This window comes from Corythoichthys intestinalis, chromosome 9 (assembly GCF_030265065.1).
Source record: "Corythoichthys intestinalis isolate RoL2023-P3 chromosome 9, ASM3026506v1, whole genome shotgun sequence".
Classification (NCBI taxonomy): domain Eukaryota; kingdom Metazoa; phylum Chordata; class Actinopteri; order Syngnathiformes; family Syngnathidae; genus Corythoichthys; species Corythoichthys intestinalis.
This window is the reverse complement of record NC_080403.1, coordinates 48,261,613-48,279,560: the sequence shown is the minus strand read 5'-3', so window position 1 is coordinate 48,279,560 and position 17,948 is coordinate 48,261,613. Positions and strand designations below refer to the sequence as shown.

The 17,948-nt window shown below is 39.8% G+C and overlaps 1 protein-coding gene across 1 annotated transcript; it reads left to right on the top strand.

Annotated features, from left to right (window-relative positions):
- The first annotated feature begins 4,172 nt into the window (after positions 1-4,172).
- Positions 4,173-15,953, top strand: LOC130922221 (uncharacterized). Its single transcript, XM_057846840.1, has 3 exons — positions 4,173-4,464; positions 7,758-8,260; positions 13,003-15,953. Exons 1-3 carry the CDS (start codon positions 4,284-4,286, stop codon positions 13,486-13,488), a joined length of 1,170 nt encoding a protein of 389 aa, XP_057702823.1. The 5' UTR covers positions 4,173-4,283; the 3' UTR covers positions 13,489-15,953.
- The last annotated feature ends 1,995 nt before the right edge of the window (positions 15,954-17,948 follow it).

Sequence of the window (17,948 nt, the reverse complement as noted above, 5' to 3'; positions counted from 1 at the left end):
ATTGAAGCAACTTGAAGCTAGTTTAATTTTACAGCAGCTGTATTTCGCAAGAGCCCGAGAGTCGAAAGAGAACGCCACAAAGGCTGGTTGCGAGATTGTTGAAATAATTAATTAAAAAATAATAATAATAAAGCAAATGTAACACACACAGAATGGCTTGCTAAAATTTGCTTAAATATATTGTTCTACGTAAAGGACGTCAGCCAAGGTCGGTCCCCCACATTTTTACCACACCATATCTGGCCCCCTTTGGAAAAAGTTTGGACACCCCTGTTCTACGTAAAGGACGTCAGCCAAGGTCGGCCCCCCACATTTTTACCACACCATATCTGGCCCCCTTTGGAAAAAGTTTGGATACCTCTGGTAGAGTATGCAGTATACAACTGTTTTAGTATGAAGCGCTTGCTAAGAGTTTGCCTGCTGTACTAATTAAATGTAAGCTAAAAGTGGAGCAAACACTAGCTAGCAAACAATTACATAATTTCATTATGGAGTAGGCTTAGCCCCATCTGGAATCTCACGATCTCCACGATAGGCTACAGCTCCGAAGCTAGGTCCCTTGTTAACAAACTAAATTCAATTGATGAAAAACTAAATTCAATAAATTCTTGACAAACTGGATTCAAGCCGATTTTAAAAAAAGAACATTTTCACACTAACTTTCAACATCTGTAGGACACTAAAAAATGCCGTCATTATTTGGAATTCATGTTTTTGAATAGGTGAATGTCTTCGCTTCAGAGCTTTGTAATAGACATCGCGAAGTTCCAGATGGGGCTGGAGTGGGCTAAGATAACAGGTTAATTTTCAGCGCTACACTGACACAAGACACCAACCTTCCTTTGTGAAGTACTTTGTCACATCCTGTTGGCTTTTTCTACCCCTCTCCTGTTTTGCTTTCTTTTCTTTCCTCTTTTGGTAACCGATTTTTGTTTTGAAAACATTTCTGCAGTACCACGCACTCCCGAGTCTTTGACTAGTGTAAATGTGCACCGCTGCTCCCAGTCTGATCGAAGGAAGGGCGGACCAAACCATTTAATGAAAATACGGGGGTTGGGTGGGGGTTGGGGGGGTGAGCTGTCAATACATATGTTCTCTGGGTGTTTACTTCTTGCCAAAAACAAAACAAGAAAAAGAAACCTTTTGTTTTATTCCTATAAAAATTATAATGATTAATATTTAAATTTGCAAACGATTACCTAATGTTCTAATTTTCTTTGTGGGCCCCATCAGGGCATGGGCCCTTAGAATCAATATCACTTTTCACCCCTATACCCCTGTCTGAAGACCTTCAGTTATCAGAAAAAGAAAGAGTAATATAGATCAAGTTACAATACAGTATAACTTTATTCACTTTTTTTTGTCCGTAAAAGAAAAGATTGAAAATGCATCATTTTACCCCAAACCCCAACAAGTCACATCCAAACTAAAAATAAACTCAAGGTACATGTTTTTAACCATTTGAGACTTAAAAATAAAATTTAATTAGGCTTGCAAGCAGGACTGAACAGGCCCTCGCAGTTTGGCGCAACTCATCATGGAATTCGGACGGGACGCAGGATAGGGTAGTATCAGATTGTCCCCCTCTCCTCATCTCAGGGGGAACCTAACATGCTCGAAACTCACCTCTTTTTTGGGATTAGAAAATACATTCACACACCTAGGAGAAAAAACCCCTATTGAAGAGGGTCCTACGAAAAAGGAGGAGCTTCTGAGCTGTGCAGCCACGCCCGTATTCAAAGTCAAAATTAATTTTCTAATTGGGCCAATTCGATCAAGTGTGCCAAATTTTGCCGCTTTATAAGCCCCTTAAGTCCCTGAAGAAATCTACTTTCTTTTAATGGCGGACAAAGGGTCGTCACGGCAACAGACAGAGACGTATGGACATGGACCTTAAAATGTAGTATTACAAAAGGTCTTGTAACTACAATAACCAACCTGAAAAGAACTGGACATGTATAGGTAAAATGTGTGACTTTCTGTTGCCACTAGTTGGCGCTGCAGAGTTGATGCAAATGACCCCTACAGGACCCTTCAAGGTATGACTGTCACCAAGCACGAGACGTTTAGTGCAGATAGGTTGTATATCTGCAAAGTTATGACTGTTCAAAATTTGTGGCGAGACAAAATGGCCACGGTCATTTTCACGTTCCTGTGCTTCAATGCTTCAACGAAACCTCAATATTTTTCATCAGGCACCTGAACACATGTCTTAAAGTGCATACGGCAGGAGAAAAGTCTTAAATAGAATTATTATGGTAATTAGAATCATATTTTGAGACGATTCGACTATATACAATCTGCTGTTAGCCACGCCTACCATTATAGGGCTCTAGCGTCCCAAACAGGTGGGTGACGTCAGCGGAGTCATGATTTCATCTTATTTAGTATGCAGCCCATCGAGGGGGAATTATTCACAACGAGGAAAACGCGACGAAGAGAGCTGCAAAATGTCATTGTTTCAGTCTCTCTACTCCAATATTTTTACAGGATATTCTTTGTATCCAAGTATTTTTCCCCAATAGCTAAATAAATGGCTTGAGAAGGACAAGGAGCAAGTCAGCCATAAAATGCAAGTCAGCCATGAAATGCAAGCCACCTACATATTAAAATGATCACAGTATTTGACATAATACAAAACACGATGTTTACTCACTTCCTTGTAAGTCCCATGGTCCCACAGTAGTAGGGCTTGTTTTGGCAAATATCCACCGGTAAATGGGAACCTTTTGAAACCCCAAAAAGGCGCACACGCTTCTCCCTCGTACAGCAAGATTTTTCCGCAGCCGTTTGGCTGGCGTGATGCGAAAAATAAACGTATTAATCCGCAAAATCAGCTGAATCCTTAGTCCTTCTCATACAACAGTACGGCTGTATAGTGAAGAGGACTCCTTCCTCCGTACACGTCACAGCACCCTCTTCCTCAACTCGAGACTGTTGCCGGAAGTCACTCATTTTCATGGCGTGGGATTCAAATAACAAAATAAATATAGCGATCGCTTCCACACACCCAAGCGGTCCTTTTCATTCGGGAGCATAAAATACTGTGTGAATTATGAAATAAACATGCTTTTTCGTGTCACAGGCACTTTAAGGCTCCCCTGATGCAGGCTTGAGGTCAATCGATTTTTTTCCCTTGGAGGAGGAGCCTGTCTCTTAAAAAAGGGCGTTTCCTTATCCCACTAGGGGGCACCAGGCCTAATGGGTAATATTTCAATGCAGTCGTGTTCAGGCTGGGATACCTCTCATGCATGCCAGATATGAAAAAGACTGCATCTTGCATCAGGGAGTTATTAGCATTTACTGAATTTGGCATTTTGCAATCAATAAATAATAATACATTCAAATTGATTAGCAAAATTAACTCATGAGGGTAATATGCCAAAAAAATTGGCCGGAAAAAAAAATAAATAAATAATAGAACAAAAACGACAGTATGATTGGACAGAGGGACAGTTTTTTTATCTTTGCGGCAGGCAGTATCAGCTACTTTGCTATAGTGTGGGGTTATTTTGCATTGAACAAGTTGGTATGCCACCTTATATGATGTTAACAGTGCTCGCTGGTTTAATGATGTAACACTGACAAAGCGAGACATTTTTTGGCATTTTGGTGCTGGGAGACTACATTGAAAAAGGAAAAAAAAAAAAGTAAGCTTCCATCTGTATTTGAAGTCACACTGCTTTTGATGAACGCATTTCATATTCCTTGATTTCAATCAATATCACAATCCCTGGAGATGAATCGTTATTCGGTAGTTGTTCTGTGTATGAACCCACAAATTTGTTCATAATATGTTGTGATAACAAATAATAATTAAAAGTAAATATTCATTTGTCATCCAATTATATCAGGATTTGACTTTTAAACAAGTGGTACATCATCAAGGAAAAAAAACATGACGCTTCAACGTCGCGACACTTCCACATCCAACATGGCGACGTTCTCGACGTACGTAACAGCGTAAATTGATGTATCATATACGTCTATTAGCTCACGTTTAGAAATTTAAGCAGATCTTTTTAAACAACACACGTGTGTGCACAATAAATAAAATATCAAGAATAAAAGCTAACTCATAAAATTAAAGTAAACTGTAATTTTCTAGTTTCATTTTAGACAGCTGAAACCAACCGGAAACGCAAGGATTTCCCTTTTCCGGGTTATATGGATATTTTTCCCTCTAATGTGTTTTCGTCGACGCTGCTCTCTGTAAACGTAAAAAAAGGAAAAGAAAGAAAGAGAAATGTGATAGTTGCATTATTTTATTGTACGGTTCCGACATGTCGACCGCAGGTCTCCTGCACGCTTTTCAGAGCCGAATAACCGAACGCTTTACCAGCGTCGCCATGGAGATATTTCAAGAAGTGGCGCATGTTGTAAAAGGATACCAAGAGGAAAACGACCGTCTGCGATCCCTGCTGAACAATGTGATAAACGCACAGATGAAATCATCCAAGATTGGTTTGTAATACAGTCATAAAAGTAATAACTTAGATTTAAAGTGCACTGCTTCAACTTGAACTTCGTTTGTAGCAATTATGTGCTGATTTATGAAAAATGTCATTCTGTGTTGTGTGAATTTGTGCATCTTGAAGCAAAAAGAATTAAGAAAAATTGTTTATTTTAAATACACACACACACACACACACACACACACACACACACACCTATATAAAACAGTGGATTTTAAGTTATTTGGTCCCAAAAGCATCCATCGATTGAATAATTTGCATTGCATTTATGGTATTTGTTGTTCCCGATATAGAGGTAAACGGTGAATGAAAAGAGTCGGAGTGGAGGGTACTTGCTATCTTGGTCTTCAGGATTTACCTGACTTAATTGTGCTCTTAAAGGGAACGACGGACATAAAGACTTCTAGTTCTTAAAAGATAAATGATAGTATGAGTTATAATAATTTGTTATTCAAACACCTCTTAATTTTTTCGATTTTATAAAATTTGAAAAATTAGTAGGTCGCCATGGTTGTTGACGACGCAATGCGGTGACGTCATTGGCCAGCGCTGCAGTACTTCCGCAGTGTCACTCATTAGCTAGATCAACATGTCGTCGGTTCTGCCCTTCCAATTTGAACCCGAGCGGAAAAGTGATGAGCAGGACAGCACTGTAGATATTTCACAAAACGAACAGCAATATCAATTGAATTAAGGTCTCCAGCGGGATTCGAACCTGCTGTTCCTGTGAGCCAGACGATTACTTATACAATGTGTTGATATCTCAGACTATTTATCTCTCAGGGTGCAGACAATTGAAAAACCGTGTGGCATTTCCCAAGGCCCACAGCCTGTCAAAAGGATGGACGCTGGAAAAGTGGCAAAAGGTGGATTTTTCCAGATGAATCTTCCATTGAATTACACTACAGTCGCCGTAAATATTGCAGGAGACCTACTGGAGCCTGCATTGATCTGAGATTCTCTCAGAAAACTGAAGTTTTGTGGTGGCAAAATCATGGTCTGGGGTTACATCCAGTATGGGGGTGTGCGAGAGATCTGCAGGGTGGAAGGCAACATAAATAGTCTGAAATATCAACAAATCTTAGGTGCCTCTTACATTCCTAACCATAAAAAGGGACAAATTCTGCAGCAGGAAGGTGCTCCATCGCATACTTTAATCTCTACCTCAAAGTTCTTCAAGGCAAAGAAGATCAAGATCCTCCAGGACCGGCCAGCCCAGTCACCAGACATGAACATCATTGAGTATGTCTGGGGTATAATGAAAGAGGAAGCATGGAAGACGAAACCCAAGAATGTTAATGAATTCTGGGAGGCATGCAAGACTGCTTTCTTTGATGTTCCTGATGTCTTCATCAATAAATTGTACGAATCCTTGCCGTAGCCCATGGAAGTCATGCAAAATATTAAATTTGGATCTCACGGCACCACTACTTAATTCGCCTATGTTTTGTAACATATTTTTGGATTTGAAGTATATTTTTTGTTCAATTTTCACACTACTTGCTGTAGGCGACAAAACTTTTGTCTTGCCAAAATTTGATTTTTAAGTATTCATTAAATGATAAATCTTTTTTCAGTGAAACAAATATATTTTTGTACATTCAACATCATTTGGGAGGGTCTTAGCTTTCATATGAGCCATTTCTGAAACCAATTGAATAATTAAAAGTCAGGTTTAGAGCTGAAACGAATACTCGAGCAACTCGAGTAACTCGAGTTTAAAAACTGATCCGAGTAATTTTATTCACCTCGAGTATTCGTTTATTTTGACAGCTCTAAGCATCACGTTTAGCAGGGACTACTTTTAATGCGGGACAATGCGCTGATGTTACGTGCGTAGAGGACGAAACAAAAAAACAACAACAACAAAACTTACTGCAGCAGACAGCCGCTACACACGACGCCGACGTTGCTAAATACTTGCCCGCACGATGCTAGTTGGTAGCAGGTAGCGTCTGATGCATCTCATAGAGATGTATGTTGAACTAGATGCCAAATGACAGACTCGGCCGCGTCTGGGCAGCGTTAGTAAACCGCCGCCATCTTAAAGCAGTAGAGCGCTAATAAAGAGCGCTGAGCGCTAATAAAAAAAATTAACGTTACTGTCACAAGCTCACGTAACGTTAGCCCTGCGGAGGGCTCGGTTTCTATTAATTATGACCACTGTCGATGCGTGGCTAACGTGTCTTACATACAGGCTTTAACATAACATAGCGTTGTAGAGTGATGAGGGTGTAAAATAAAAACTCAATAAGGCTAACTATCAATTTTAGCACAGTAGTCATCTTTGGATAAAACACCAAGTAGCACTGGTCCCTAATGTGCTCCAATACAGCCTGTATCATGCATTTATTTTGAACACTGCAAAAACTCAAAATCCTATCAGGACTTACAGTTTAGACTAACTTAAAAATTAACTAGAACTTTTAAATGGATTGACACAAATAGAAATTCAATTGAAACTTTTAAGTGATGTGTGTTATCAAGCGTAACGGCATTTTTAGGTAAGATATATATTTTTTAATAAGATCTAAAAGTTTTTTGAGTGAAAGCAGTGAATTAGTCTTTTTAATTCTAGTTACATCTGAGATGCAATTGTTGGTTGTTTTCAACAATATACATCGAAAATAAAGACATTGATTGACTGAAAATGGATCAAGATTAGATGAAATGTCTTGTTTTCTCATGTATATTTATAATTGCTTTTCACCTAAAAATATATTTGTTTTATCCGATTACTCGATTAATCGATAGAATTTTCAGTCGATTACTCGATTACTAAAATATTCGATAGCTGCAGCCCTAGTCAGGTTATTAGCAATTGTTTCTACAAAATGGATAAGCGACAAGACTTTTGTCAGGGACTGTAGTGTCCTGTGTTTTCAATCATGTTTCTGTATTCTTATTCCCCATGCTCATTCTTTTTGCTTGTTCCTGAACCCTTTTTTTTCTCATGCTGCATTCTTTAGGGGGAAACAACCACACACCACTATATAAAAAACAATAAAGGGGGTATTTTTGAACTCTTGTGGCACGGTAAAACAGTTTCAGCATTAAAAGGTGTTCAGAGCTGTCATTCTGGTTGTCCAGCAGCTGAACAGCGCCTGTAAAAAACTGGGAAAAAATAGAAATAGTCCCACAATGTTCATGTATTTTAAATCACAATGGCCAGGTTTAAAAATAAGAATTTAGGTTTTAAATGAAGATAAGTCGTTATGATGGTGTTTAGATAGTGTTTAGTCCACAAGTGAGTAAAAAGCAATGTTTTCTGTCCCTCAATAGATCACGGTCGACTCATAAGACCATCTATGGCTGTCAGAGAAAAAGCACCTGGGTTGAACACTCCTGCAAAGACTGAATTACAGCAGTGTACTGAAGTCCAGAAAATGGAGGATATGAAGCTGTTGAAGCCAATGGTCAATATACCGGAGGAGGAGCAAGTAGACATATCAGAGCAATTGGCTCATATACCTAAAGAGGAGCAAACTGAAATACCGGTGTCCTATGCGAACAAAGTATCAGAACGGATGGTCAACGAACAAGAAATGGATTTTACGAGAAGACTGGAACCAGAACCGGAAAGTGGGATGGAAAACGGCATTCTATTGGATTGTCTTGAAAGGGAATCCAAAAAGAGACGCGTTGGAAGGCCTGACATTGCGGTCTCTCGTCAGGCTGTCACGTTTGTTAACTTCGGTGCAGACACGGAGTTCCCTCAAGCGAGCAGGCGTGAAGAAATCCCGATCAAAGATCGACCTGAATATTTTCAATTTTCATACAGAAAGGTACACTTGTTTTTCATTCTTTTTTAGAATTTGGTTAATTTCAGTAACACGTCGGTGTAATCATAGTCATGTGACTATTGTTACGTCTAGGCATGTGCCGGTATGAGATTCTGTCGGAATGATAACCTTAAGCCAAAATATCACGGTTTCACGGTATTGCAATCACAGCTCTAAAATGGGTTACTTTGAGATATCTGAGTTGAGATATATGGGTTAAAAAAAAATCTTTTTTTCCATGGAACAGGACCCTCAACACATAGCTTCAGCTCAACATTATTACGATCAGAACAAAAATAATTTAATTATTTTCCATAAAATGCACGTGCGTATGACTCGTATCCTGTTTTCATTAAACACTCTCTTTCACAACAGTTTCCAGAGAGAGAAAAAAACAGCGTGCTTTACCACCGCTAGACCTTAGACTTCATAATATATAATATTGCGAACTATGAGGCTAGTCAGTTAGGAAAATTAGCCCCTGCGATTTGTACAAAAAGAGCTTTTTCAGTTAAAAATTCTTGTCAATAAATGCTTTAATCACTGAATACTTTATAGATACGGACGTAAAACAGTCTCGATTCTTAGTTAAAAGCAAAAAAACCTGCAGGTAGCATTTATTTTGCGTAAATTTTGCGAACTATCAGGCTAGTCAGTTGGGAAAATTAGCCCCTGTCGTGTACACGGAGAGCTTTTTCCATTGAAAATTCTTGTGAATAAATGCGTAAATCACTGAATTCTTTATAGATATGGGCGTAAAACAGTGGATTCTTGGTCTAAAACAAAAAAACGGTCAGTTGGCAGTTATTTTACTTAAATATTGCGAGGTATAATGCCAATGCTCTGGCGGCTAATTTCTCCCTTTGATCTTTTTTTTTCCCACAATGTTTCAAAATGCATGCATGGTACGAAAAATATAATATTTACCTTGAATCCTCCAACAAATCACTCCTGAGACAATCCATCCTGTTTGTATGCGGAAAAGCTTTCGTACTTTTTCAAAAGTCCGGGTTAAATCCGGCATGGGCTGAGTGCGACCGACTATTACTATATGAAGCGAAGTTTGGTCCAGCCCCCTACGGGAAGGCGTGACGCAGTGAATGCCATATGTGTCTAGTCAAGTAAATTATAAAGTCTATGGCTAGACACACTAAGGCTACGTCTACACTAGGACGGATAATGGCCTTAAACGTGTAATTAATTGGACTATACGGCATGTCAGCCATACTAGTATTCCTATTATCCGGATTAGTTGTTAGACGGATAACGTAGGCGGGTAATGTTACGCGCCGCCTAGTATGGACTGCTGTCTCCGTACAACATTCGGGTATTCAGGAAGGGACGTCATGCCGTCGCTGTTTTTAGTACGGCATGACAGCATGTAAAAAATGGAGGCGGACGATCACGACGTGGCATTCCTGCTCTTTTCTTTTCCACACATTTTTATTGAACCTTCAAACTACGTCTTAATAATATGCTTCAATTCAGTGCCCATTTGGGGTCCTCCCATCGCGGATGAGGAGAAGATGAGCGTTTTTTACAGAGCTCGTTTCCCGAGTTGTCTCACATCAGCCAGCTGCGGGGCTGGCCCCTCCCAACTCAAAGCCGGCCGAACATAAGTACTGTATATAAAAATGCATAGAGGAAAATTTTAAACCCCGAAAAGTGACCTGTGTGGTACCCCCAGTCAAAGAGGTGTGCGATCAGTTTTTTTCCCCAAGACATTTCTGCTTGTCAAAACTGTTGCCACTTCCAGGATCGCCACTTTTATGCACAAAAAGCCTGGTCGTGGCTTCCAGGAAATATACCCAGCGCCACAACATATGCTTCTATTTGTTATTTTCCAAGTGGTGAGAGCGCAACTTTGCCTGGCTCTGCCAGACTATTCTCCCTGTATTTTTCAAACACTGAGAGTATAGTCTGGGAACCAGCCCATTAACGGCCTCTCGAGCAGGTACAAAATCAATCGACAAATCAGATTCGTTTATTTGTGTGACGTGTTCTTAACGAGCAACGTCACTCTTGCGCGTCGAAAGTCGTCTCCACAACAACACAGATGGTGAACGGCAGAGCCGAGAATATGTTCCAATCCACGGTAAACTCCGTTTTAAATTACCAAAAACACATTGACACGAGTCATTGACAACAGTCGGTCTCGCGCTAGCCATGTTGAATAAACTCCGCTCTCTTCGTATGTTTACTTCTGCGCGCAAGTCCCTCGTCCTTCCCTCGTCATTTTACTAACGTCACGTCTGCCCGTCGCTGATTGGTCCACGCCGCTGTCTGTTTGCTGTGGCTTGCTCCGCCCTGGAAATTGTATCCGCGTGAATGGTGGCCAGACTCAATAGCTGGAACAGCGGTGAGTCTGGTGTACCAGGCAAAGCGCAACTGAGCATTGATTGTAACATCCCAAGTAATGATGTCAGGCTTTCGTTGTTTTATAAAGATTTATTTTAATAACAACTTGGCTCCTCCCTGTAAAAGCCGAGCGTGCTCTCCCCTCCACGCTCGCTCCTGCATGATGCATTCGATTGTGATCACGGAAAAAACAGTGATCACAAAATAATGACAATCTAGAAGTTGTAGTAATTTCGAAATTTGTCGCGGGCGAGGAATGAGTTTCTGGTTCAGAGGTAAACCGCGCAGGCGATGACGTAACACATGAGGCTTCTCCTTTTTACGCATGCGCAGGCGTACCTTGCAGAAGCAGGGGGGCCCTTAAACGCACCTTAAACAAAGTGTGGACAGTAGGCTTGAACGATATTGGAAAAAAATATTGTTGCGATTTTTTAGGGGTTTGCGATATTATATTGCGATATAAATATATATCTTTTTTTTTTAAAGAGATTTTCACTAAATGACTTGAATAGCTGTTTGGAAATACTTTGGATGACACACCATGACCACAGTGTATTCATATAATACCGTTTCATTTGTGAATGATGAAGATTGCTGTATGAAGGGATCCAGGAAGCCATGTCTGCACAAAACAGATCACCTTGAAAGGTGGGAAAGCGCTATACAAGTATAACACTATTTACCATTTATTGAACACTGTATTTTATACTTCAACAGCAGCAAATACATTAAATGACAAATAAAAGAGGAGGTGCATAAGTCCTCTGAGTTATTGACAAAATATTACAATAAATAAAAACTTCTGTAAAATAACGACAAAGTTGTAAGCATATTTGAACAAAAATATTAATTATGGCAAATAAAAGAGTTGTTCACAAACTATTACAATAATAAAAACCTCAGTAAAACAACAAAAAAGTTGTCAACATATTTGAACTTAAACATTAAATCAAATAAACAAAAGTGCAAGTGCATTAGTCCCCTGAGTTGTTTACACAAAATATAACAAATATAAAACTGCAAAACAACAACAAAGTTGTAAAAATCTTTAAACACAAATATTTTATTAAAACTATGTGCAGCTGTACTATATATAGTTATTTGAAAAATACAATTTACAATAAATGTAAATATAAAAGAAAAAAACTCAACTGAACTGAATAACTGCAAATAACTGTGATGAATAACTGAACCATTTTAACTCTCAAATTTCCTGCCTTCCTGATAGCTGTCACAGAAATAAAAAGAAGAAAAGACTTTCGTGCAGCTGTGTTATGTATTTGTCTGCATATCGGCCACCTTCTTTGCTCAGCAATTCTCAACTGGGTATCATAGGTTTTTGGCCAAGACTACCAGTTTATCCACCATTGCAGGCTTGAGACAAGAATGTTGGCACTTAGCAATGTTCCCACTTGTATTGAAACGCCTCTCTGATGGGAAGCTCGTAGCAGGAATGCATAGATACTTGCGTTTCAAATGGTCCAACATGTTCGACGTGTTACTTCTTGTTAGGGCAACCACGGCGAAGCACTGTCAACAGGGCTGTTTTTTGTTCCTTATCATCTTGTTGATAGCCAAAATACTTCCAAAACTACTTTTGGAGACAGTCTTCCCTCGCTTCCTTCAACGTGTTGCTTGCTTGGTTTCAGTTTGAGAACGGCCCCTCCTCCCTCCACTCTGCTGTTCGGCCCCTCCTCCTTCCACTCCGCTGTTGCAGGGGGCATCTAAGCCGTCTGTAACTTTTCTGTAGCCAAAGTATTCCCATACCAGCGATTTCGTGTTCTTTGATGGGGGGGGGGGGGTCATTTCCTCCAGCCGTCATGTAGCACAGCTGTCACACTGACACTAAGCAACAACCGGTGGGGGAGGGTTGAGCCTTGAAGCTGCAAGCGAGGGATTTCTCCCTGAATTTTTGGGAAATAAAAAAATAGCTAATACCTTAGGGACGGTATGACAGAAAGTTTTTGCGGTTTTGAAACCGTGATGTTTTCATACCACGGTATACCTTGAAACCGATATTTGGCACATGTCTAGGTACGTCTGATTGGTATGAAGGAGAAAATGGTAGAGCCACTGTGGACATCGCTGACAAAAATATAGTTAAATTTAATATTTATAATAAAGAGAGACAAAAATATAACGACTCTAGTGTAGCCCAATTAAGAGGTAAGAGTAGCATTTCTTCTTCTCAAATCTACTCAAGTAAAAGTAAAAAGTATGGCATGGTAAAAATACTCATAGAAGTATATTCTTCTCAACAGATATAAATATAACGCGTTACTACTCACCTCTGAATATACTCCAGCACTACACTAAAGTGAAACTGTTCAACAGATTTCTAATTTACTCTTTTTCTCTGTTATTCTTCACCCAAATGTCAACCACAGAGACGTATCCGAGAAGACAAGCCGAAGAGGAAAAACGTGATGACCACCATAGCATTGAAAAAGGAACTTATTGCCAAGTGGGAGATGGGTACACGTGTTTCTGACTTGGCTGTTCAGTACAATATGGCAAAGTCAACAATATCAACTATATTGAAGAGAAAAGAAGCCATCAAAGCTGCTGATGTGGCAAAAGGAGTCAAAACACTTAGCAGCAGACGAACGGATAAAGTTGAAGAGGTGGAGAAAGTTCTGCTTGAGTGGATTACCCATAAACAGTTGCGGGGCGACACTGTGTCAGAGACCCTAATTTGCGACAAGGCAAGGGAGCTGCATAATGCTCTTACCCGAGACAACCCTGGAGGAAGTGCTGATGAATTCAAGGCTAGTAAGGGATGGTTTTGCAAATTTAAAAAAAGAAGTGGAATACACGGAGTGCTAAGACCTAGAGAAGCCGCCAGGGTTGGCAAAGAAGACACAGAGATTTGAGGATTCATTTCAAAACTTGTTTGTAAAGAGCCCTGAATGTCAAAGAGGACCTACATCAATGGGCAGAGAACAACTTTTCAGGCTAACTGCTTCTCTGGGCTATAACCAAACGACATTATTTGTACTGTATTAGTAACCTAAAAAAAAAAAAGAAAAACCATTAGTGGAAAAAAATACTCAGCTTCATTTTGAGGCCATATATTCAAGCCTGGTTGGCCAGGCAGCTTTTTAATTGATGTTTTTTTTAAAAAGTGTCAACAAATTCATGACAGGGAAACACCTTCTGCTCAAAGAAATCTTGAGTGAACACCTCAAGGAGGCACTTTTAGGTGACCTCAGGGAGAAACCCTTTAAAACCAAATATCACATTGCTCGGGATTTACTGATAATAGTGCCAATCTGATGCCCGATACTCTGGCACAAATACCACTTGACCTCCTCAAGCTGCTGTGTCTTCTGGGTAGGAGCCATGTCAGCCGAGTAGATATGCTTTAAGACAAAAAAAAAAAAAAAACACTTGTACCTAACTGCAAGTTCTACAAAATTGATGATGAACGCTGCTCAGGCACCGAAGGTGATGACCAGTCCTGCAAGGGAATCTCATGGGCCCTGCAGGCTACCTCGTTGATCCAGCCAGTGTCGTATCTGTATAATTTGAAAGATAAAAGCGGAAGATCAGAATTTTTGACATAAGGCTTAATCTTTGAGTTAGCGGGGCTTTAATTAGTCGGAGTTGATTTAGACAAATTCCGTGCAGTTTGTTAGTTTTTTACTAATTTCAGGGCTCCGGAGTGGCTAAGCTAGTGTGAGTCAATGGTCCTTTCCTAGCACGCCAATTAAAAAAAAAACGATATTAACATATCTAACATGGTCAAATACCTTGAAAATTCAGATCTTTGTTCAAAATACCCATGTAGCCAAAACAATGTCAAACCAAACTGCTGTAATTCATTTATTTCTGTGGGACTATATATTTTTTTAGATGCATAACGCGACCACAATAGAGAGCAGTGCTTTGGCTACTCGTGCTCATTTTGGATTTGAGGAAGGCAGGAAGTCGGACTTATCACACTCGAATGGTGCCTGTTGTGACTTGAAAGTGTTCCAAGCGTTTTTTATTTTGGTCATCAAAGACATGTTGACGTCCAGAAACCTGGCTTCTCGTAGCGATCAAATAGTGGAGGAAAAATGAGGGCTAAGGTTATTAGACCACTCTACTTTTCAACGGGCAGCACATTTTGTTGAGTGACGTCTGATTGAAGCAACTCCTGTAGTCAGGGAACTTTTTTCCTGACTTCGCGACTAGGGCCTCCTAGTTCAAGTGGCGTTCCATCTTCCAATGATAATTTTCATGGTCCGAGGTTAGAAAACCCAGATTTTCCTCCTTCCTAGCATGCAGCATCAGTCTTCGGAGTCTTGACTGAAGAACGGCAACATAGTGAAATGTGCATTAAGAGGCTGTGGAAACAGACGGAAGATACGGGCAAATGAGTTTCCACAAATTCGCTATGGAGAACGAGGAACAATACAAACTGGATACTTGCTGCTGGCTACTACGTAAATACACCAGTGAAAAAAATATCACTTCGCTCTGCAGCCTGTTAAATGTTGCTGTTCATACTAGAGTTATTGACATGCAATGGTAAGTTTTAATAACTTAACAGCCAACACTATTGATTGCATAGGTCATTGGTAATTTTTATTCGTGCATACAGTTGTGGTCAAAAGTTTACATACACTTGTGAAGAACATAATGTCATGGCTCTCTTGAGTTTCCAGTTATTACTACAACTCTGATTTTTCTCCGATAGAGTGATTGGAACAGATACTTCTTTGTCACAAAAAACATTCATGAAGTTTGGTTCTTTTATGACTTCTTTTATGGGTTAACAGAAAAAGTGATCAAATCTGCTGGGTCAAAAATATACATACAGCAACACGAATGAGCATTTCTGACTTCTCTGAGGCCATTTAAATAAGGCTCATTGGATGCAAACGCCCACAAACGCTACAATGGGAAAGTCAAAGGAGCTCAGCATGGATCTGAAAAAGCGAATCATTGACTTGAACAAGTCAGGAAAGTCACTTGGAGCCATTTCAAAGTAGCTGCAGGTCCTAAGAGCAACAATGCAAACAATTCTTTGTAAGTATAAAGTGCATGGCACTGTTTTGTCACTGCCACGATCAGGAAGAAAACGCAAGCTATCACCTGCTGCTGAGAGAAAATTGGTCAGGAGGGTGAAGATTCAACCGAGAATCACCAAAAAGCAGATCTGCCAAGAATTAGAAGCTGCTGGAACACGGGTGTCAGTGTCCACAGTCAAGCGTGTTTTGCATCTCCATGCAGGCATGAAAATCTCTCACCTTTCGGCGAAATTCGCCGTTTTGAAGTCAAAAAGGGCGACCTACGTGAATTGCGTAGTTCCGAGGAGAAATTCTTTTTGGGAGGGGGGGGGGTGTTCGGGAGGTTTTATTTATATATTATTATTATTATCATCATGTGATTAACTTAGTACGTAAACTGAGCACTTAAGAACACAGTCAGCAAATCCTTCTAGATGCTTCGCTGACGAGAACCAATCATCGGCCCAAGCTGCGTTCCATTATTCCAAACGCGCGCACTCCTTACTGTACATGGAGTTCTCGGAGAGCCTTTGGTGGCATTGCAAAGCTGCGAAAACAAAGAGCAGGCCTTATCCACACCGGGGCAGACCAGAGCGCAGCATACACACTTGCCTGTATTTGCCAGCAGATTGAATTTGGTGAGTAATGGTTTCAATCGTTTTCGCATTTTGCGATATAAAAAAGTTACTGCCATTCGTTGCAGCTTGCGTTGAACACTGCCCGAGCTAGCCAAATCTCCCATGAAAAAAAATAGCTCCCGTTAAATTGGCGTCAAGCTTGTGTATTTAGCGGTAATATAAACGAAGAAACACACTGTGGACTCAAATTAAGCGGCATGCTCTCGGATGGAGGGGGCGCCTCACATCGCTCCCGTCGTCCGCCGGAGACGCGTTATTTTCGGCTTGGATTTGAGCTGACGGCCAGGTGTTCTGACCAATTTTGCGTCGGCACAACACCGGCCCGACGAGTGGTGGGAATGAGTCCTGCTTCTTAAAGCTTTTCAGAAATACAGGGATCCCTCGTTTTTCGCAGTTAATGGGGACCGGAACCCACCGCAATAAGTGACAACCGCGAAGTAGCGCCCCCCCCCCTCCTTTTTTGTGCGTGTTCAATGCATTTATTCAGATTTTACATTGGAAAAAAGATACATATATATAAGACATGTCTTTTCACTTTTTTCACCAAAGTATCATTTATAAATGGTTTTCAAGCACTTCAAAATGTAAGAATTATGATAAGTTTTAAACATGTTACTGCCCCACCGAATTATTTTTAAACAAGAATAAAGTAGTAAGAAAATGCTTGGCTTTATTAAATGCTTCATAGTGAGTCTACTCAAACCCTCTCAGGCTTTGGTAAACGGTGATTGACACATGTGCAAAGTTTTTCTTTTTATATATATTTTTTTGTTTGAAGCAACTTATTTGATTGAATAATAAAGACACAAATGTCCTAGCCAAAATATGGCCCAAACGCAAAACAACATTACTTCAATGGAAAAATTTGTTTCAATCAAGAAAAATAGTTTTCAAATGCTTTTTTTGTCTCAAATTTATTTTTGCAATCAAAAACAATTTTTTTTATTGAAGTGACTTTTTGGGGATTAAAAGTATATACTGTATTTTGATTGAAGCAACTTTGTTTTTGATAGAGGTAACTTTGTTTTTTGATTGAATAATAAAAACACAAATCTACCTCCATCGTTATTGAGAGAGAAAGAAATTAAGAAAGCTTTAAAACTAAAAGCTACCGGGGAGTCTGTTTTATTTAAATATTTATATTTCATTACATAGACATGCGTCGTAGGGAAGGGAGATTGAGGGATAAAAAAAGGAGTTAGATGAGGCTGCTAAAGGCAGTGGATACCTCATCAGCTGGGTGAATAGCAGACCTGGTAAGAACAAGTTTGCAAGGATAGTCGGGTATTAAATACAATTATAAACACAATTACAATGTTATTTTTCTATTAGATTTTTATGTCATTGCTTTATTAATCATTAGGTGCTAGAGTTGTTAAGTATGGATAATAATGAAATAATAGTTTTAAAAAAACTGTGCTGTTGGTGGCTCAGTGACCATCTGATGTGGTTTGTTCTCAGATGAACAAGTTGATGAAGGAAGTTTTGATGCAGAGGTTGGAGGAAGAAAAGAGGCAGACTGACTGAGTCACAGCCAGAAAGTGTTGATGACAGTTTTGATTTCTATTCACTGTTGCCCCCTCCCAATTAAAGTATGTCACAGACGCAGCCAATTATTATCTAAAGCTGGTTAAAACTGAAGTCATGTTGTTTTAAGGTGTATTAAACACTTGTTCATGTGCCCCTTTTGATCTACGA